This window comes from Schistocerca americana, chromosome 1 (genome assembly GCF_021461395.2).
Source record: "Schistocerca americana isolate TAMUIC-IGC-003095 chromosome 1, iqSchAmer2.1, whole genome shotgun sequence".
In the NCBI taxonomy this organism is placed as follows: Eukaryota; Metazoa; Arthropoda; class Insecta; order Orthoptera; family Acrididae; genus Schistocerca; species Schistocerca americana.
This window is the reverse complement of record NC_060119.1, coordinates 1,040,933,137-1,040,956,204: the sequence shown is the minus strand read 5'-3', so window position 1 is coordinate 1,040,956,204 and position 23,068 is coordinate 1,040,933,137. Positions and strand designations below refer to the sequence as shown.

The 23,068-nt window shown below is 40.8% G+C and overlaps 1 protein-coding gene across 1 annotated transcript in view; it reads right to left on the bottom strand.

Annotated features, from left to right (window-relative positions):
• Positions 1-23,068, bottom strand: part of LOC124596161 (phospholipase B1, membrane-associated-like) — a 65,837-nt gene that overhangs the window by 15,459 nt on the left and 27,310 nt on the right. Inside the window, exon 4 of the mRNA XM_047135199.1 lies at positions 11,618-11,780. Coding sequence (XP_046991155.1) covers positions 11,618-11,780 — 163 coding nt within the window. The remainder of the gene's footprint in view (positions 1-11,617; positions 11,781-23,068) is intronic.

Here is a 23,068-nt window from a genome sequence, read left to right as displayed (position 1 = left end):
AAGAATAAAACTGTACAATTATTGCCAAAAGGAGATTAAAGAAATTCCTAAAGCAATCTTAGTTAAAAATTCCGTTAAAAAGTAGCTGTTAAGCAATAACTTCTATAAATTGAAGGATTACTTAGATAACACAGAGTATGGGTTTGGGAAAAAATGTAACACAAATAAATAATAATAACGTTATGATACTTATTGCCAGATAAAGTATTTCATTTATTCTACATAATGCATGGATTATGTGCTAGCAAATGATGCATTTCAGCTGTTACCTTTTTGAAATTAAAAAAACTGAAGAGAAATATTTTCGGACAAAATGTTTTATTGTTTTTAAAAGTCATTTCTTCTTTTGCTTGGGCATTTATTCCGCAGTGGTAGCATGGTCACAATCGGATTTGGCATGGTTAGTTTGCAGTGGTGCCGCCACCCCCCCAACCGCCCCCCCCCCCCACCCCCAGGACAGAAACAGTTCACCCCAGCTGAAGTCATTTCTTTTTTTGCTTAGGCATTTATTCCGCAGTGTTAGCATGGTCACAATCGGATTTGGCATGGTTAGTTTGCAGTGGTGCCGTCACCCCCCCCCCCCCCCCCCCCCAGGACAGAAACAGTTCACCCCAGCTGTCTGCTTCTAGTGTAGTGTAAATCATGAAATAGTGCGAACGTGTTTCAAAAGTCTGCGAGTAGCGTAACTGAGACGAGACATGCGGACGTGCCCGGTAATCACCTAGTAGGATCTGGAAAACAGCCCAAAAACCGCATCCAGGCCGGCCAGCACACCGGCCCTCGTCGTTAATCCGCCGGACGCGCCTATTCATATCCAGGAAGCAGAGCATTAGCGCTCTCGGCTAACCTGGCGAGTTTTATTGTTTTAAAAAATATTCGACATTTAAATTTCACTCTCTCAACAGTTAAAACCAATTCCAGAAACATTACATGGGTTTTTAACGATTCAGCAGCTCCTTGAGATGATTCAAATCGGTGTATACACGTTTTATGGTTGACATGAGGAAACAAAGATAAATCCTTAGGTAATAAATCAGATATTTATGGGCAATGAGAAATAAATTCCTTGGTTTTTTTTCGTCAATTAATATTTGGCGTGTCATGTGACAGCTGGCAAAAACAGGCTAGCGGTAAACCAACTCTGGAGATCTGCCTGCCGGAGACTGATCTCTGATCATTCTTCCGCCGCAAAGTTTTCGCGGTCTGTGATAAAGAATGGCGCACCCTCAGTACCCAAAACGAACTCCGTGTTATCTAAGAGAGAAGGAATGTGTGTCTGTCATCCATGCAAGCCACTCACAACGACTCTATTCTCCTTTGCCGGCTCCGCATCGGCCATACTTTGCTAACACATGGTCACCTCCTCCGTCGCGAGGACCCACCTCGGTGTCGCTGTGGCTCCCGTATTACTGCCGTCCGCCTGTTGTTGGACCGCCCAATTTTAGCCGCTCTGCGGAGGACTTCTAACCTTCCTAGCCCTCTACCTACGGCGTTGGGTGACAATGCCTCAATGGCCGATTTGGTTTTACTTTTTATTCGTGAGGAGTGTTTTTATCGGACCATGCGCGTCTGGCCTTTTCTCCCAGGCCTCCACTCTCCCTCCCTTTTATCTCTTCATCACTCTTTCTTTGTTTTTTGTTTGCCTTGGTGTTCGTCATTCCCTGTGTGTGTTCTTCTCGCCTTGTCATTTAGGATGACGATTTTAGTATGTTGCAGAGTGGCTGGCTCATCCTTTTTTATCCTTGTGATCAGCCAGCCCAAGCCATCTGCTATATGATTTTAATACCTTCCTCTACCTTTCCTTTTAGTGTACGTTTCCCCCTTTGGTTCCCTCCTCTCGTCGCATCAAGAATGATGCGACATTTTCCGCTTTTATCCTAGTTTAATCGGTGACTTGCGGCAAAGAAATAGCTATATACAATTTGAGCCGTAGTAAAGTTAGCTTTGAAAAGCGCACCGCAGCGCGTAGCGTGAAGCAGTCGCCCTCCGTTTTCTGGCGGTGGCGCCGTTGTCGCAATTGAAGGCTTCCCCTCTAGCGGGAAAGGGGAAACGTTCGGTTCGCATGGGTTTAAGAAGTGTCTGTATGGGCTCTCATGGAGAGCTGGCAGTCGGCGCATCAGGAAGCGACTTCTCTGCCGGTGCTGGACGGCAGCACGCAGACCGCAGCATCAGCGTAAGCGACGCGAGCAGCGGCTTCGTGGTGTGGGGCGTTATCTGCTCGTCGCGAAAGGAATCTTCCTGAGCGTGGGTCCGCAGTGGGCCCAATCTGCAGTTCGGCCATATGCGGTAGACCGGCAAGGAGGTTCTGAAAATCGGCGCGCCTTCCTGCGTCCGTTGAAACGGCTGGCAGCGGGCGGCTCGGCAGAGCATTTGGAGGTGCTGTGTTGGTTCAGTCCTGGGACTCTTAACACACCAGAAGTTGAGTATTGATTGTTAACAGGTTTTATGAAGTTTAATTGAATTCAATTTAATTATTCTTGTTAATTATACCAGCGGTTCTTTTTGCGGGGGGGGGGGGGGGGGGGGGTTCCCGCCATTCTTCTCGTCTGCCCACCCGCAGGAAGGTGGTAATATTAGAAAGGGTGGTCCGTTTGTCCCCTTTTGAGGACGAAAGGGAGTCAGAGTAAATCTGTGGTTCGGATTGCTTCTTTCCCCTCCCAGGTTACCTACGGGTTTATTCGACCGTTAGCCTCTGCCATGTCTGTGAAAGTCTAAGGCACCAATGACTGTACTGTTTAAAATGCAAGGCACTAAGACCTGATCCATTCTCTCGCCTGACATAACTAGTATTACTGGACTCACGTGTAAAAGGTACTCTAAGAAAGAAGAAAAATTCCTTTTGCCTCGTGGTAAGAACTAGTCAATTGCATAACAATTCCTGCTCATCTGGAAGCTGTAACTTAAGTAAATTGGTGTTTATGTATATTTGGCTATAATCAAGCAAGGTTAATGTACGACGTAGTAGATTTTTTATATTGTTTCTAGTCAGCAAAAACCGTTGTGTGTTTTTCCAATTCAATACCTTTTAAGGCCTCAACGTGCTTATGTGTTTTCAAAATGGTTCAAGTAGCTCTGAGCACTATGCGACTTAACTTCTCCGCTCATCAGTCGCCTAGAACTTAGAACTAATTAAACCTAACCAACCTAAGGACATCACACACATCCATGCCTGAGGCAGGCTTCGAACCTGCGACCGTAGCGGTCGCTCGGTTCCAGACTGTAGCGCCTACAACCGCGCGGCCACTTCGGCCGGCCTTATGTGTTTTATACAGGTAGTTGGTTATTAGTGTGTTTTCTTGCTATTCAAAAGTTTGCCATTTCATTAAGGGTAGAAATTGTTGCCTTGAAAGGAGAATGTTGTAAAAGTTCGCAAGGCCCACCTGGCGAGCGTGTGTGTTTGCCGTAAGTTAACTGGCAGAAATTTGTCAAATTTGTTTTTTTTATATATTTTGGAAATGTTAACGTTATTAACTGTGAATGTCCCCCCCGTGGCCGGCCAGAGTGGCCGAGCGGTTCTAGACGCTACAGTCTGGAGCTGCGCGTCCGCTACGGTCGCACGTTCGAATCCTGCCTCGGGCATGGTTGTGTGTGATGTCCTTAGGTTAGTTAGGTTTAAGTAGTTCTAAGTTCTAGGGGACTGATGACCTCTGAAGTTAAGTCCCATAGTGCTCAGAGCCATTTGAACCATTTGTTTTGTCCCCCGTGTCCATGACCCATGCGTTTTGGTTTTTCTGTTTTGAGAACTTTTGTAAACAGGATTGTCTTTATATGTTGCACACAAGTTAGATTCAGCGCCATTTAATGAATGGAGTGAAATTCACATGTAATTTAGCTGATCTTGAAAATATTATACAGCGTATCGTTATATACGTTAAATTGCTTTCCTGTACTTGCCTTTTACTGGCGTGAAATTTTTTGTAATGATTTAATAATTTAAAAGTCCTTTCCTAACTTAAATTGTGACTTATTTGTTAAATGATTGTTGCTTTTTTTAAAAAAAATATCGTAAAGTTTTGCACCAAATTTGAATAAAGAGTGTTACTGGAAATTGTGTGTAATTTCTCCAGTTATTCCTTAATACCTACTTCCAGTTTACATTTTGTGTGCTGATTGAGATTAATAACATTTGGTGAACCAGTAGTAATTTTACGCTTCATGATTCAGTAATAATTGCCCTTCGATCCTCGAAAGTGCGCTGATCCTACTCGCGTGTCTGGCAACGGACAGCCTTGCGTCCACGGGCTCTGATGGGTAGGGATGAGGAAACACGAAACACGAGCAGTGTGTCAGGTGGCACTAGCCAACGGCATCCTACTGCACAGAGCCAGAGCACGCTGGCAGGGGCAGCCAGTTACCCCGTGCGTGCGCATAGGCCGTGCAACTGAGCTGCTTGGCAGGTAGCGTCTACTAGCGGCGCCTGCCTGTGGAGGAGCTGATGGTCGCCCAGGACTGCCTGTGCCCTGTGAGGCAACGTTGGAGCAGCTTGCAGTAAAGCAGTGGTTGCGATATGCACACTGAAACTAAGCAAACAAGCAATCATTTTCGTGGATTGCTTCTCAGATTACTTTACTAGGTTTCAGTTCGTAAGAATATATCAAAGTTTATCAGCCTTCTACCACGTTGTATACACATTTCCTATTTTCTCGGTCGAATTTTTTGAGCATTTCCTTACACCAGTCGAAACAAACTCTATTTTGAGCTTCAGACAAATTGTACAGAGCCTGTCACGAATATACAGAGTCTAACTGGTATAAGGTCAGATATTTTTGTATGTGGCACCTTAACATGTACATACACCAGTGCGTTGGTTGTTTCTTCTCTGCGTCGTACAGTGTTCCCACAATCTTTACAAACTGATGTTTTCTGCACGGTCGTAACTGCACCTTTAAGTAAACTCCGCCTGCCAATGTAGATTAACCGTATTGCGTCCATGTGTTTACACGTCAACACCTGACTTGCCGGCCAGGGGAAAGTAAGTATTAATGGCTTGCTCTTGCCATATACAGGGTGGTCCATTGATCGTGACCGGGCCAAATATCTCACGAAAAAGGCGTCAAACGAAAAAACTACAAAGAACGAAACTCGTCTAGCTTGAAGGGGGAAACCAGATGGCGCGCTATGGTTGGCCTACTAGATAGCGCTGCCATTGGTCAATCGGATGTCGACTGCGTTTTTTTAAATGGGAACCCCCATTTTTAATTACATATTCGTGTAATACGCTAAGAAATATTAACGTTTTAGTTGGACCACTTTTTTCGCTTTGTGATAGATGGCGCTCTAATAGTCACAAACATACGGCTCACAATTTTAGACGAACAGTTGGTAACAGGTAGGTTTTTTAAATTAAGATACAGAACGTAGGTACGTTTGAACAATTTATTTCGGTTGTTCCAATGTGATACATGTACTTTTGTGAACTTATCATTTCTGAGAACGCATGCTGTTATAGCGTGATTACCTGTAAATACATTAATGCAATAAATGCTCAAAATGAAGTCCGTCAACCTCAATGCATTTGGCAATACGTGTAACGACATTCCTCTCAACAGCGAGTAGTTCGCCTTCCGTAAAGTTCGCACATGCATTGACAATGCGTTGTCAGGCGTTGTCGGTCGATCACGATAGCAAATATCCTTCAACTTTCCCCACAGAAAGAAATCCGGGGACGTCAGATCCGGTGAAAGTGTGGGCCATCGTATGGTGCTTCGACGACCAGTCCACCTGTCATGAAATATGCTATTCAATACCGCTTCAACCGCACGCGAGTTATGTGCCGGACACCCATCATGTTGGATGTACATCGCCATTCTGTCACGAAGTGAAACATCTTGTTGTAACATCGGTAGAAAATTACGTAGGGAATCAGCATACATTGCACCATTTATTTTGCCATCGATAAAGTGGGGGCCAGTTGTCCTTCCTCCCATAATATCGCACAGTACATTAACCCGCCGAGGTCGCTGATGTTCCACTTGTCGCAGCCATCGTGGATTTTCCGTTGCCCAATAGCACATATTATGCCGATTTATGTTACCGCTGTTGGTGAATGACGCTTCGTCGCTAAATAGAACGCGTGCAAAAAATCTGTCATCGTCCTGTAATATCTGTTGTGTCTAATGACAGAACTGTGCACGACGTTCAAAGTCGTCGTCATTCAGTTCCTGGTGAGTAGAAATATGGTACGGGTGTAATCGATGTTGATGCAACATTCACAACACCGACGCTTTAGAGATTCCCGATTCTCGCGCAGTTTGTCTGCTACTGATGTGCGGAAATTATTGGTATATCTGAACACTTCTTAAATAAGGAGATAATTCAGAGGCTTCCTTCACCAGGATACAGGTTGGCTGGCAGCTTTTCGAGGAGCTCTTTGCGGTGTGGGGGAGTAGCCATGTATGTGAAAGACGGCATCCCAGAGTCAATTGGTGTTTCAAAGTACTGCACTGAAAAGGTGTTTGAATGTTGTGCAGGTGTGGTTAAATTTAACGGAGCTAAACTTCTAACTGTTGTTATTTATAGATCCCCAGACTCGGATTTCACAACATTTTTGCTAAAGCTAGAGGAGGTTCTTGGTTCACTTTACAGGAAATACAAAAAGTTAGTTATATGTGGTGACTTCAATATTAATTAATTGTATAAGTGATTGTGCAAGGAAGAGGATGCTGGTGGACCTCTTTAATTCATATAATCTTATGCAAACCGTATTCTTTCCCACGAGAGTGCAAGGGAACAGTAGAACAACCTTGACAACATTTTTGTTCATTCCTCATTACTAGAAGGGCATTCTGTTAGCAAAAAGGTGAATGGCCTTTCAGATCATGATGCACAAATTTTAAGTCTAAAAGATTTTTGTGCTGCAACACATGTTAAATATAGTTACAAACTTTTTAGGAAAGCTGATCCAGTTGCTGTAGAGACTTTTGTAAACCTTATCAAGGAACAAGAGTGGCAAGATGTTTATAGTGCTGATACAGTAGACGATAAATATAATGCTTTCCTCAAGACTTTTCTCGTGCTCTTTGAAAGTTGCTTTCCGTTAGAACGTTCAAAACAGGGTACTAGCACAAACAGGCAGCCTGGGTGGCTGACTAAAGGGATAAGAATATCTTGTAGAACAAAGTGGCAATTATATCAAAACGTTAGAAACAGTCAAAATCTAAATGCAGCAGCCCATTACAAACAGTATTGTAAGGTGCTTAAAAATGTTATTAGGAAGGCAAAAGTATGTGGCATGCAGATAGAATAGCAAGTCTCAGGATAAAATTAAAACCATATGGTCAGTCGTAAAGGAAGTTGCTGGTCTGCAGAGACAGGTCGAGGATATAGAATCAGTGCGCAGTGGGAATGTCCGTGTTACTGATAAGTCGCATATATGTACAGTATTTAATAATCACTTTCTGAATATAGCAGGTGAACTAAATAGAAACCTAGTCCCAACAGGGAATCATATAGCGCTCTTAGAAAAAAGTGTTCCGAGACTGTTACCTGAAATGCTCCTCCATGATACTGACAAGAGGGAGATTGAGTTAATAATTAAATCACTAAAGACCAAGAACTCTCATGGATTTGACGTGGTATCTAGCAGAATACTGAAGTATTGTTCTATGTATGTTAGACCAGTTCTTAGCCATATCTGTAACTTTTCCTTTAGGAGTTGTCGGTTTCCTGACCGATTGAAGTACTCGGTAGTGAAGCCACTTTATAAAAAGGGAGACATTGATAATGTTGACAATTATAGACCTATTTCTATGCCATCTGTGTTTGCTAAAGTTATCGAGTAGGTTGTATATACAAGGTTACTGGAGCATTTAAATTCACATAATTTGCTGTCAAATGTTCAGTTTGGTTTTAGAAATGGTTTGACAACTGAAAATGCTATATTCTCTTTTCTCTGTGAGGTTTTGGACGGATTAAATAGAAGGTTGCGAACGCTAGGTGTTTTCTTTGATTTAACGAAGGCTTTTGACTGTGTTGACCACAAAATATTACTGCAGAAGTTGGACCATTATGGAGTAAGGGAAGTAGCTTATAATTTGTTCGCCTCTTACTTTAAGAACAGAAAGCAGAGGGTAATTCTCCGCAATATTGAGAGTGGTAGTGATGTTCAGTCCCAATGGGGCACTGTTAAGTGGGGCGTTCCCCAAGGGTCGGTGCTGGGGCCACTACTGTTTCTTATTTATATAAATGATATGCCTTCTAGTATTACAGGTGATTCAAAAATATTTCTGTTTGCTGATGACACCAGCTTGATAGTGAAGGATCTTGTGTGTAATATTGAAACAGTAACAAATAATGTAGTTCATGAAATAAGTTCGTGGCTTGTGGAAAATAATTTGATGCTAAGTCACAGTAAGACTCAGTTTTACAGTTTCTAACTCACAATTCAATAAGAACCGATATTTTGATCAAACAGAATAGGCATATTATAAGCGAGACGGAACAGTTCAAGTTCCTAGGCGTTCGGATAGATGGTAAGCTGTTGCAGAAAGCCCATGTCCAGGATCTTGTTCAGAAGCTAAATGCTGCTTTATTTACCATTAGAACAGTATATGAAATAAGTGACACTTCAACACGAAAAGTAGTCTACTTCGCATATTTTCATACGCTTATGTCGTATGGTATTATTTTTTGGGGTAATTCTTCTGATTCAAAAAGGGTATTTTTGGCTCAAAAACGGGCTGTTCGAGCTATATGTGGTGTAAGTTCGAGAACTTCTTGTCGACCCCTATTCAAAAATCTGGAAATTCTGACATTGCCCTCACAGTATATATTTTCTTTAATGTCGTTTGTTGTTAGCAATATTAGCCTATTCCCAAGAGTTAGCAGCCTTCACTCAGTTAATACTAGGCAGAAATCAAATCTGCGTGTAGAATGCACTTCCTTGACTCTTGTGCAGAAAGGAGTGCAGTGTTCTGCTGCATCCATTTTCAATAAGCAACCACAAGAACTCAAAAATCTTAGCAGTAGCCCAAACTCTTTTAAGTCTAAACTGAAGAGTTTCCTCATGGCTCACTCCTTCTATTCTGTCGAGGAGCTCCTGGAAGAGCTAAAGAATTAAGCAAATTCCAGTGTTACATTGTTGATTTTCTTCATTTAAACTCACGCCTTGTCACCTGAATATGGTTTTTTATATTTCATTTTATCTGTTTCTAATATCGTGTTATAATTTCATGTATTGACTCGTTCCATGACCATGGAGACTTCTCCTTAATTTGGTCCCACGGAACAATAAATAAATAAATAAATAGATAAATAAAATTAGTCGCGACAGCAGCTGAAACACCTACTTGGGCATCGTCATTTGTTGCAGGTCGTGGTTGACGCTTCACATGTGGCTGAACATATCCTGTTTCCTTAAATGACGTAACTATCTGGCGAACGGTCCGGACACTTGCATGATGTCGTCCAGGATACCGAGCAGCATAGATAGTACACGCCCGTTGGGCATTTTGATCACAATAGCCATACATCAACACAATTCGAGCTTTTCCGCAATTAGGAAATAGTCCATTTTAACACGGGTAATGTATCACGAAGCAAATACCGTCCGTACTGGCGGAATGTTACGTGATACCACGTACTTATTCGTTTGTGACTATTACAGCGCCATCTATCACAAAGCGAAAAAAGTGGTCCAACTAAAACATTCATATTTCTTTACGTACTACACGAATATGTAATAAAAAATGGGGGTTCCTATTTAAAAAAACGCAGTTGATATTCCGTTTGACCTATGGCAGCGCTATCTAGTAGGCCAATCATAGCGCCATCTGGTTTTCCCCTTCAAGCTAGACAAGTTTCGTTCTTTGTAGTTTTTTCGATTGATGCTTATCCCGTGAGATATTTGGCCCGGTCACTATCAATTGACCACTCTGTACACTTGGAGGCATTACCCAACCTAAGAACATGGGAATTGTAATATTTATATTTATGAATCTGAAAATGAAGTAAACACTGCTGTAATGTTGTTTAGTACACTCTGCTCAATCAACAATAAAATGTCTGCACTTATACCCAGTGCTCCTAGTATCTTTCACGTAGATAAATGGCCATGCATAATCGCCTCTACTGAAGTTTTCCTCCTCAAGTCACGTTGGGCATAGTACTGACAGTTTTTATTCTTTTTGTTACAAATACACACTACCGGCCATTACAATTGCTACAAGAAGAAATGGAGATGATAAATGGGTATTCATTGGACAAATATATTATACTAAAACTGACATGTGATTACATTTTCACACAATTTGGGTGCATAGATCCTGAAAAATCAGTATCCGGAAAAACCGCCTCTGGCCGTAATAACGGCCTTGATACGCATGGGGGTTGAGTCAAACAGAGCTTGGATGGCGTGTACAGGTACAGCTGCCCATGCAGCTTCAAAACGACACTGCAGTTCATCAAGAGTAGTGACTGGCGTATTGTGACGAGCCAGTTGCTCGAGCCACCATTGACCAGACGTTTCCAATTGGTGAGAGATCTGGAGAATGTGGTGGCCAGGGCAACAGTCCAACATTTTCTGTATCCTGAAAGGCCCGTACAGGGCCTGCAACATGCAGTCGTGCATTATCCTGCTCAAACGTAGGGTTTCGCAGGAATCGAATGAAAGGTAGAGCCACGGGTCGTAACACATCTGAAATGTAACGTCCTCTGTTCAAAGTGCCGTCAATGCGAACAAGAGGTGACCGAGACGTGTAACCAATGGCACCCCATAACATCACGCCGGGTGATACGCCAGTATGGCGATTACGAATGCACGTTTCCAATGTGCGTTCACCATGATGTTGCCAAACACGGATGCGACCATCATGATGCTGTAAACAGAACCTGGATTCATCCGAAAAAATGACGTTTTGCCATTCGTGCACCCAGTTTCATCGTTGAGAACACCATCGCAGGCGCTCCTGTCTGTGATGCAGCGTCAAGGGTAACCGCAGCCATGGTCTCCGGCCAGATAGTCCATACTGCTGCAAAAGTCGTCGAACTGTTCGTGCAGATGGTTGTTGTCTTGCAAACGTCCCCATGTGTTGACTCAGGGATCGAGACGTGGCTGCACGATCCGTTACAGCCATGCGGATAAGATGCCTGTCATCTCGACTGATAGTGATACGAGGCCGTTGGGATCCAGCACGGCGTTCCGTATTACGCTCCTGAACCCACCGATTCCATATTCTGCTAACAGTCATTGGATCTCGGCCAACGCGATAAACCGAAATCGCGATACGCTACAATCCGACCTTTATCAAAGTCGGAAACGTGATGGTACACATTTCTTCTTCTTTCACAAGGCATCACAACAACGTTTCACCAGGCAACGCCCGTCACCTGCTGTTTATGTATGAGAAATCGGTTGGAAACTTTCCTCGTGCCAGCACGTTGTAGGAGTCGCCACCGGCGCCAACCTTGTGTGAATGCTCTGAAGAGCTAATCATTTGCATAACACAGTATCTTCTTCCTGTCGGTTAAATTTCGGTCTGTAGCAAGTCATCTTCGTGGTGTAGCAATTTTAATGGCCAGTAGTGTATAAATATAGTTTTTCTACCTTCTGTAAATTTATTCAGTTGCAAACCATCAAACAGGCTAACAAGTTGTGGAATGCAGTGACTGAGACGCTTACTGGGGATGTGTATGATGTTGACGAGGGTGCGCGGCAGGTGGCGCTTGAGGTAGAGCAGGGCCGCCTCCAGCTGCTGCCGGTGCCCGTCGGCCGAGTCCTTGCCGTCGTCCACGTGGCAGTACTCGTTGCACAGGTCGTTGCCGCCGATCAGGATGTTCACAAGCTGCCAAAGAGCGAAACATATCTTCCAAACCAAGACAGCGACAGTTTACAAGTAACAACAATAGTTTAACACAAAATATGTTCCAGCAGTTCAGGCCTCATGACCTGATTTTGTGACCGAGCGAGATGGCACAGAGGTTAGCACATCAGGCTCGCATTGTGAAGGACAACAGTTCAAATCCCCTTACGACCATCGAGATTGTGATTTTCCTAAATCGCTCCAGGTAAACGATAGTTCCTTTCAAAAGGGCACTGTCGATTTCCTTTGCCATCGTATCATAATCCGACCATGTACACCTTCTTTAACGACTACACCGTCTACAGGGTGTTAAATTCTAATCTTCCTTCCGTCTAATATGGTGGTGCAGAAAGACGTCTAGGGAACTTCTTTAATTAATATACATGGTACGATATTGCATGATATGAAAATAAAAAAAGACCAAGTCAAATTTCTTTTTCGAAGTCTCCTCACTGGATTGATGGAGGTCACCACGAATTCCTCTCCTGAGCCATCCCCTTAATCTCCGAGAAGCATCTGCACCCAACACGCTGAACTACTCCAGTCTTTGTCTGCCACTGCAGTCTTTTATCCATACAACTCCCACAAGTATCATGTAATCACTCTTTCATGTCTCAACACCTGACCTATCAACCTGCCCTATAAAAGCTTTGAACACACTCTCCTCGACGATTCTATGAACAACCTCCTTATTTATTATCTTACCAACCCATCAAATTTTCAAGAATGTTCTACAGCACTCCATCTCAAACGGATCGGTTTTCCTCTTTTTCAGTTATCTAACAACTCTTGAATCGCTTGGATGCAATGCTGTGCTCCAAATGTACCTTCTCAGAAATTTCTTGTTCAGATTAAGTCCTATGTTTAGTACCAGTCGACTTATTTTGACCAGGAACTTCCTGTTTATTTCATTCGTGACTTACATCACTGTAATTCCATCTTTGCCCGAAAATTTTTACTTCCTTGCTTCATCGATTTGTTGAAATACATTTTCTCGCACCAAAAACTTCTTTATAGTTAACCTTATCTGTCCAACTTCGGTAACTTTCCTCTTTAGAGATGTCAATTTGTCTTCAACTGAACCGACTGTCATGGTATTCATTATCGCATTAACTATAACCTTAGAAAACTTCAAACGATTGTCTTCATTCCTCAGTATTTCATTACTTCACTCCTTTCAACATACAATCTCCCAGGCGATTCTCTTGGACTTCAGTCTACTCTTCATTAGGACTAAATTCTGATATGAGCCTATATCTGCTCTTCGGTCAGGGTTATTACCATGTATCTGACTTCGCAATCTCTGTCTCACAATGGTGTCACCCAGTAGTAATATTCCGAACAATAACTCCTCCTCTGGTGATTTTTGAAAAATGTGGAAGTTGGCTGTCCATTCATCACTTCACATTACATTTTGATATTAGTAAATCACATCATTTATCTTCGCAATAATTTATGTGAGTCTTCTATGATCAGTTTCGATTAATCGATACAAGAACTACATCAAAATTACTGCATGGTCACTGAAGAAATTATGTATATTTTGTTTTCGACCAAAGTAACTCGTGCCTAGACTGCAGGCCACTAGGTCTTTGTTTGAAAGAGTGTTCGCCACTCTACTTTCTATCTCTCGTTGGGTACTAGTTTCTGGTGCTGTGGCTGGAGGATGTCTGTGCTGTTGTAGGGAGATCCGAGTTTTGTTTGATTGAGGTCCATGATGTTATGAAGATTCTTCATTGAATAAAGAACTAGATGGTACCATTTCAGTTTGCTTGCTGTGGGGGAGCTTAGTTAAGATGCTGAGGTTGTATTACCATTGCTTGGTTGTCATTATTCCGTGAGCGGGAATGGGACTACGTGCTTGCGTGTAGTAAAATGGAAGCTCATAGGTCGCTGTAACTTCGTTGAATGGAATCCTTCATTTCACTGTACTGTAAATTCAAAGTTTTTACCCTCTCCTGAAGCATAAAGTAGTTTTGCTGTAATCAGAACCGTAAGTTGAGACCGTATCCTCCGGCGGTCGGATGGTCCCGGTAGACCGCTCGTGGCCTGAAGACGGTGCTTTATATATATATGCAATGTTATCGATCCTAACTGTCTTATATGATCTTAAGTCTTTTAAAGCCGGTCTCTAATACTGGACCACCTGTCTCTTTCCTGTTAACTCCGGTTTATTCTTTTATCACTTCATCAGACGAATCCTCCCCCTCAGCGAGTCCTTCACTGTACTATTTCCACCTATCCGCTCTGTTTTCTGCGTTCAACAATGGAATTCCCATTGCACTCTTAGTTTCACCGCCCTTGCTTTTAATTTTACAGAAGGTTGTTTTGACTGTTATGTATGATAAGTCAGTCCTTTGGACACTCATCTCTTTTTTGATTTCTATATATATATATATATATATATATATATATATATATATATATATAAGTATAAGCTATCATATGGTAAATGAACACATGGACCCACGTGGTTATTCAAACCTACAAGTATTAGATTCATATTAACGACAAGCAATCGAAACATCACGTTCTCAACTTACGGTTCTGATTAAAGCAAAACTACTTTATGCTTATATATATATATATATATATATATATATATATATATATATATATAATTCTTGGTTATTAAGATACAAGATCATGGCACATTGCAAGGTAGACATCTTATTACATGTTGTGGGCTAGCCTCAAGACCCATGAATATTCTGATGTATCGACAGTCACATACTGACTTGTGGTCGTGTGACATTAGTAATATGTAGTTCTTCTTTCCATGCTGTCAAGTTAAAGGTGCTGATAACGTAGGTCAACTGGTGCTGTTCAGCGATTGCTGTTTATCAGATCTAGTGCAAAGTAATCTCTCACACGGTCTTGATCTTATGTGTAAATGATATTTATGAATTAAATTTTCAGATGGTGTACTTCAAGTCAACAGTTATAAAACTGGGGAGATATCCTCATTGCACAGTTAGATGCTACAATCAAGAAGCTAAAACATGTACAGTTTCGGAGCAATCTTTAAGGAATCACTGTTCAGGTACTCAGATACTAACTATGGAAGCACGTTTCTCTCAGTCATGCTGTATTATGAAACGGCGTGTGTATGTGATTATTTCTACTAAATTTTAAGAGTCTTACAGCGTATCCAAATTATGATCTGGGTGTAAGATTTATACGCTTTGAATCACGTGGTAACAGGACTTAATTATTACTACTTATGAATCTAGTCATTGCTTTTTATCATAACACCCTGCCAGAATTTTTCGTTCCTATGAATTTGCTGGTCATTTACTAGCTACAGTTTTTTTCATTTAATGTGTTTCTTACCATATCTGCCCATATTTTTCAATACCGGGTATCCTGCCAGCATCTTTTGCCAGTATGAATTTTTTCTGATTAGTTACACGGTACACATCTTAACTGTGATGTTTATTACTGCTTTAAGTCTTTCACTGCATGGTTGTGTTACTTGTGATGACAACGTACAACTTCACATTTACATTCATGTTTTGAAATCAAATTACTGAGTATTTCCATTTTATCTGTTCTTTTGGGTATGAGATTTATGTGGTTAAATGTTTTGTGTTGACGAAGTAGAAGTGAAGAGGAAAAATAGCTGTAAGTTGTTTAGAAAAAGAGTGAAGACCATATCAAATTATTTATTGCTGTTACACTGATGATAAAGCAACACAAGGTGGTGATTTTGTGGAATGTGGTGGACTTGGGTTGTAATTAAAATTTTGTTGAATTTTATGCTCTGAAGACTTGTCATTTATTTTTAAAATACAGGGAAGTTCACTTTGTAATGAGTATGAGATTTCTGTTTGTTTCTCCTTCAACTACCTAGCTGTTTGTGAGGTCTCCTTTCGCAGATTGATGTTGACTAATTACAACGATATTTTTTACCTGAGGAAAATGTTGGAATTTATTTATTCATGATTCAGGTATTAGTAAGAGGATCCACGTGTCGAACTGTATGGGCGTCATGCAGAATTTAATAGTACTGTGAGTCAGTGTTGGAATCTTTCTTTAAGAATCAGTTTCTATGACTTGAGGTGTTGGTTTGAGAAATTCATCTTCCCCCTCCCCACCCCATGAATTTTCTTTTAAAGGAATTGACATACAGACTCCATTGAGGAGGCATTTCTAGTTGATTAAGAGATGTTAAAGACATTGAACTTACTGTAGTTTACCTGTATTTATTTACTTGTCTGCTAGATAAGTTTTCGGGACTTTAAAATTTTTTGTACGTGAATCAGGATCTGCTTTTATGTGGAGGAGATAGGTAGAGGCTTAAGACTATTTGGGGCTCTTGTGGATGTTCAGGTAACACTCTTGTGGAATAAATTGCAAAGTTTTTTTGATATTTCATTGCTACAGTAGTATTTTGTTGAGTATTAAGTCATTTTCATATTATGAATCCCTAAATGAATTTCTGATGTTGATTCTGGTCTATGGTACTGAGGAGAAATTTTGAGCAGTTATATTCCTTGTCTTAATAATTAGGCACTTTGTGAAGAATTGTTTGAGGCTTCCTGGATGATTTGTTTTCTGAGAATTTTTTATGGAATATACCCCGTTTGATGTGTCAAACTTTGATGTGTGTCTTTGAAGATGTTGGTTGCTCCTTGGTGGTGACATTATTCAGTGCATAATGGAGATGCCTACATTTAGCCAGAGTGAGGCAACAAGGGTGCATTTTGGGAAACATCAACAAAGATGTGATGAATCTTAGTTGATGGAAATTTCTGATTGAGTTATTTTCCATACTGGTGCTATACCAGAATGTGCCAGTTGTTCTCACAGTGGCTCAGTTAAGATGTCAGTTAATCAAGAAGGAAGTTTTTGTACCCAAAAAGTTAGTTTTGTGAATCAAGGGGTTAATATCATAATCTTGGATTGATGGAACACTTGAATCTGTTGTGGTTCTGTCAACTGAATCTACTAGTTATGGTACATCAGTAGGAGCCTATGGAACCTCTGCAGCTTATCCTGTTCAGACTGAACAGCAGAGTAACACTTCAGTTCCTACACTTACGATTCATCAGTCTGTTCCCATAATTTTTTGCTGCCATCCTTAAGGAAGTTAGAGACCAATACAAAAAGACTTGATGAAAAACTAGATGCAAGCAAACAAATGAATTCAGAGCTGATGTGAAGTGACTTAATTAGAGAGTGGAGATTAGTCTGAAGATAAGCAAGGATAATAATAAGGAATTGGGTGAGAAAGCAGGAGAAAAAGTACAAATTAATACAAGGGAATTAACAGAAAAAATAGAAGCTAATGTCATTACATTGCAGAGACAGGTGCATACTTCAGACAAAATATGTAAACCTTGCAGTGAAGATGGTGCAAGGAAATGTAATGCGTTTAGCGCACAGTTACAGGTATGGAGCCATTCTTACGTTGATGAGATAATTTCTAACGTTGAAAGTAAACCTGCCACTGTTGATTATGGTGAGAATATATTTCAGGAGATTATTAATGAACAGACTAAATAGCTGCAAGCAGAATTACAAAATTGAAGGAAGGAATGTGTAAAGAATATAACAGGCATGTCAGAGTTTTGAAATGATATCTACCCAGGAAGTTGTTACTCAAATTCAAGAACAAATTTTATGTCATGCTGTATTACAGCTGGGTTTATAAATGAATTTTCAGAAGTTGAAGGTGGTCTCTGAAAGTCATACATCAGAGAGTAGAGGAGGGATTAAACAAACAGTTATGAAAATCGTTGATTTAGTACTACTGTTGCACAAATAGTCGTTAATCCTGAGTGTCTTTCCAGGGGTGCTATACGAGTAGATGTCTGTGAGTCTGAAGAGGCAATGTCCTTGTTAGGGTTTAAAGAATGTCAGATGGGAATTAGCATGAGAAGAGGGGAATCAGGGTGAGTAATAGAGAGTGTCTAAGACTGACGAAAAGTTAAGTGAAGTTTGTGTTTAAAGTCGCTGTTGTGAAATAGGTCATGTACCTGCCGATGATTTGGATTCAGGTCATGAAGATGCCTCAGACACTGCATCTCATTATCAGACGAGAAGTGCTCATTTCGATCATGAAAATACACACCGTGAAGCCATTACAAGGGATTACGATGGTTTGTTATCTATTAAAGGGTTTTAGGTTCCAGAAATACATCAATGAATAATCATACTCCTGCTTCGTTTCAGTATTTTGATTTTTCACTGCCTTCAACATGGCCACTGGTCATAACATTGAATTTGTGTGTTGTTATTTGGAACGTGAGTCTGTTGTGCACGTACATATGTTAATTATTATGAGTTGTGAATCGTATGATTAGTTTAGGCACATCTTTTTGTCTGCATATTGGTCTGAGGTACCCCAAGACAGAGTCAAACTGCACTGCTGAGTACATTCACATTGATCTTAATTCTTTCACATTTATATCAAAATAAACTTGTAGGTCACGTTAAGGGTGATTTATCAGTGTCCAAAGGTTACAAATAGAGTTGGAATGTGATAGTAGTGGTGTAAAGAGTCATGGTAGGAACGACAATTAGTTTTATTACCCTGATCTGAGGCCACAAAGAAGCTGGAATTATGATCCTGGATGATTTGATTCATGTCGACTGGTATGGGCATGTTATATGGAGGAATCCGGAAGAGGAATGCGAATGCAGTGAAACTATTTTTTTATATGAGGCAGATATGTTGGAATAGCAGACGTTTTAGTCATAATTGACGAAATGGGAGAAAAGATCGAGATGGTCATTGAGAAAACAGAGGTTCTGAAGCTCACATTGTGGAGGTGCAATCCGCTGATCCATGGAACAGTGTGTGTAAGTGTGTGTGAAGCCCACAGCCACGTGATAAACAGTTGCTGTCAGCAGCCAATTCAGGTGGTCCAGGGGTGACGTCTTTGACAATTGATCAGAATGTTCTGGGTCCTGAATTCGAACTTCAGCTTAAATTTTGCATAAAAATCACTAGCAATGGCGGCTGAAGACTTCTGGCATGAGAAGACTCCCTTGTTCTGCCAAAGGCCTTGTCAAAGAGGACGGAGAAGTGGACAGATGTTCAGGCCACACTCTTTCCTTTGGAACTGCAAACCGCCCCTAAAAGGTGGAAGAACCACCTACGATTAACGGCATGAGCATGCAGAAGGCAGTGGAAGCCATTGCATTAAAGACATGTAATGTACATCCAGAGGGCATCTGGCTTGCTGTCGAGAAGCATTGTGATGGTTTCTCCATTGGCAAAAGCTTCTGGACTAGTCTTCTATTCCAATCTTCGTGAGGATACCGCTAAGGGACGGGTAGGGTACTGACCATGAGAAAAAGATTGACGAAACAACGAAAGGGTAGGATTCTACGAGTCGAGGCGTGGAATGAAAGAAGTTTGAGCGTGGCAAGGAAGCCAGAAAATCTGACAAGGAAATGCTAATTCTCAGTCTAGATATAGTAAGGGTCACTGACGTGAAATGGAAAGAAGACAAGAATTTATGGTAAGAAGAGTATAGGGCAGAAAATGATGTAACCGTAGTAGAAAGCGTTATGAATAGGAATGTAGGATACAGAGTGAATTACTGTGAACAGTTCGGCGGTAAGTGTGTTCTCATCGGAATCGACAGCAAACCAATGATGACAACGACAGTTCAGGTGACTGCCGATGTCAAGCACAATATGAAGGGACAGGAGTAGTGTATCAGGATACTGAAAGTCAGTAAATAAAAGGAAATGAAAATCTAATAGTCGTGGGCGATTGCAGTGCGGTTGTAGGCGGAGGAGTAGAATAAAGGGTTACGGCAGACCATGAGCTTGGCTATAGGAATGAGAGAGGAGAAAGACTGACTGAGTTTCGCAGTAAATTTCAGATAATAACAGCAAATACTCCGTTCAAGAAACACAAGAGGAGGAGGTGTAATTGGAAAAGGTCGGGAGTATGGTTCGGCAAAGATTCTGAAGTCAGATGGCAGATTGTAAGGCGCACTCAGTTACGACTGATGAAGAGTAGGCTGAAGTTTAAGAGACTAGTCACGAAGAATCAGTGCGCAAAGAAGTGGGATATCGAAGTACTAACGAATGAAGAGATATAGTTGAAGCTCTATAGGGCTATAGATACGGCATTAATGTATAGCTCAGCTGGAAATTCAGTCGAAAGTGGATGAAGATCTCTAAAAAGGGCAGTTACAGAAGTTGGAAAGTAGGTACTAGGACAGTAACTGCGAAGAAACAATGGGTAACACAAGAAGTACTTTAGCTGATCGACGAAAGGAGGAAGTACAAAAATGTTCAGGGAGATTCAAGAACACAGAAATGCAAGTCACCTAGGAATGAAATAAATAATAAATGTAGAGGAGATAAGACGAAATGCCTACATGAAAAATGTGTAGAAATCGAAAAAGAGATGAGTGTCCGAAGGACTGACCTATCATACATAATAGTCAAAACAACCTTCTGTAAAATTAAAAGCAAGGGCGGTGAAACTAAGAGTGCAATGGGAATTCCATTGTTGAACGCAGAAAACAGAGCGGATAGGTGGAAATAGTACAGTGAAGGACTCGCTGAGGGGGAGGATTCGTCTGATGAAGTGATAAAAGAATAAACAAGAGTTGACAGGAAAGAGGCAGGTGGTCCAGTATTAGAGCCAGACTTTAAAAAACTTAAGATCAGATAAGAGAGTTGGGATCGATAACATTGCATCACAATTTCTGAAATAAAGGGGAAAGTGGCACCAGAACTATTATTCACGTTGGTGCGAGAATCTGTCAGACAGGCGATATACCATCAAATTTTTGCAAAAAATCATCAACACAATGCAGATGATATCAAGAGCCGACAAATACGATAATTATTACGCAATCAGCTTGATAAGTCACGCATCCAATTTGCTGACAAGAATAAAATATAGAAGAACGGAAAAGAAATCTGGGAATTGTTTGATGACGACCATTTTGGCTGTAGGTAAGGTAAAGAGAAGAAATTACGACATTGAAGTTGATAACGGAATCAAGAGTAAGAAAAAGCAAGACACGTTCATAGGATTTATCGATCTGGAAAAAGCGTTCGACTATGTAAACTAATACAAGATGTTCAAAATTCTGACAAAAATAGGTGTAAGTTATGGGGAAAGAAGGATAATATACAATATGCACAAGAAGCAAGAGGGAATAATAAGACTGAAAGACCAAGAATGAAGTGATCCTATTAAAAAGGGTGGAAGATATGGATGTAGTCTTTCGCCCCTATTCTTCAGTCCACACATAGAAGAAACAATGACGGCAGTAAAGAAAAGATTAAAGAATGGAATTAAAATTTAGGGCGAAAAGATTTCAACGATAAGTTTCGCTGATGACATTGCTAACCCCAGTGAAAGTGAATAAAAATTACCGGAATGGAATGAAAAGCTTAATCATTAGACTTCAGTGAGTATAGAATGTGTATTGAGAGTAAATCGAAGAAAGACGAAAGCAATGAGAATAGCGAGAAACTTAACATCAGTACTGGCGATCATGAAGCAGACGAATTTAAGAAATTCTGCTACCCAGGCAGCAAAATAACCCACGACGGACAGAGAAAGAAGGACATAAAAAGCGGACTAGACTGGCAAAAAGTGCTTTTCTGGCTAAGAGAAGCCTGATAGTACCAGACACTGGCCTTAATTTGACGAAGAAATTTCTGAGAATGTACGTTTGGAGAACAGTATTGTATGTTACCGAAACATGAACTGTGCGAGAATCGGAGAGGAAGAGAATGGTGCTACAGAAGAATGTTGAGCACCTGGTGGCCTGATACGGTAAGAAATGAAGAGGTTCTCGGCAGACATTGCGAGGAAAGGAATCTGTAGGAAACACTGACAAGAAGAAGGGACAAGAATAAGACATCTTTTAAGATATCAGGGAGTAACTTCTATTGTACAATAGGGATCTGTAGAACGTAAAAGCTGTAGAAGAAAACAGAGACCAGATTACGTCCAGTAAATAATTGAATGTGTAGGTTGCAAGTGATATTCTGGGATGAAAAGGACAGCGCAGATGAGGAATTCTTGGCGGACCGCATCAAACCAGTCAAAAGATAGATAACTCAAAAAAAAAAATCAATAGCTATGAAGAAGTGAATATGAGAGAGAACTTTTGCTTAGTGAGAGATATGTATTGAATGATCAGGTATTTTAAAAGTGTAAAGTTGTGGGTTTATGGCCTATTCTTCAATTACAATGGACTATGGTGAAAGGGACAATTGATGGAAAAAGTAAAGTGGTGAAGAGACAACAGGGTGCTGAATTTCTTCACCTAGTTAATAGGTTTTCCTGCAAGTTTTGTGAGTGTTAAGCTACGATTCGGGTTGAATGTCAGTTCAATTGCTTTTATCAGAGGCTTTAATAGAACGTTTCAGCAAATTTGAGAAAGAAAGTGACCATCTACGTTGACGAGGTATTGATTGCAGTGATCAGTAGGGTTGCACATAAGTGGAATAAACAAAACGAGGTTCTGGGTGGATTGTTGAGTATTTTAAGAGAGATGGTGCCATTATGACTCTGGGAAAATAAGAGTCAGTTAGGAGTCAGGAAGGAGTCAGGTGAGATTTCTTGGACACAGTGTGACTGCATTAGGAATTTTATCTGATCCAAAGAAAATTGTGGTGATTGGACTTCGTGTTCCTAAGAAAAAGGAAACTGATATACGCATTCTTGGGATTAACTAACTTTTATAAAAAATTTATGAAATAGAATATTTTGGCTATGCCATGACTATGTCAATTGACAGATAAGGAAACTACACGTAACTGGGATTCCCAAGCACAGCCAGGATCTGAGGGTGCGAAACAGGCTGTTTTGTAGAGCCCCTCTCCTGTAACATTCTAATTTCAGTAAAGATTTTAGTTTAAGATGAAACTGTTTTAAGATGTAGACATGTTCTGACCTCTTCTACGCGTTTAGTATTGATGACGTGATGGAGCGTCATACCATTATTTTTGTGAAGCGAGTGTTAACTATTTGGTTTTTAAACTTGAAGCTCTATCTGTCGTTTGAAATTTTGTGAAATTCAGACACTTTTTGCTTGGACGGGTAACAAAATACTATACAGATTATCGAGCATTGCAATTTTTGATGAGGGCAGGGTTGACTCATGGTCGTTTAGCCAGATGGTCGTTTTATCTCCAACAGTCAAATTTGAGGATTCTGTATATTCCTGGTGAAGATAACGTCTTCGCTCATGCTCTTTCAAGATATCATCCAGGGTTGAATCATGTGACTGAGGATTGTTTTGGGGAAAATAATTTCAGTGTCATGTATTTCATCA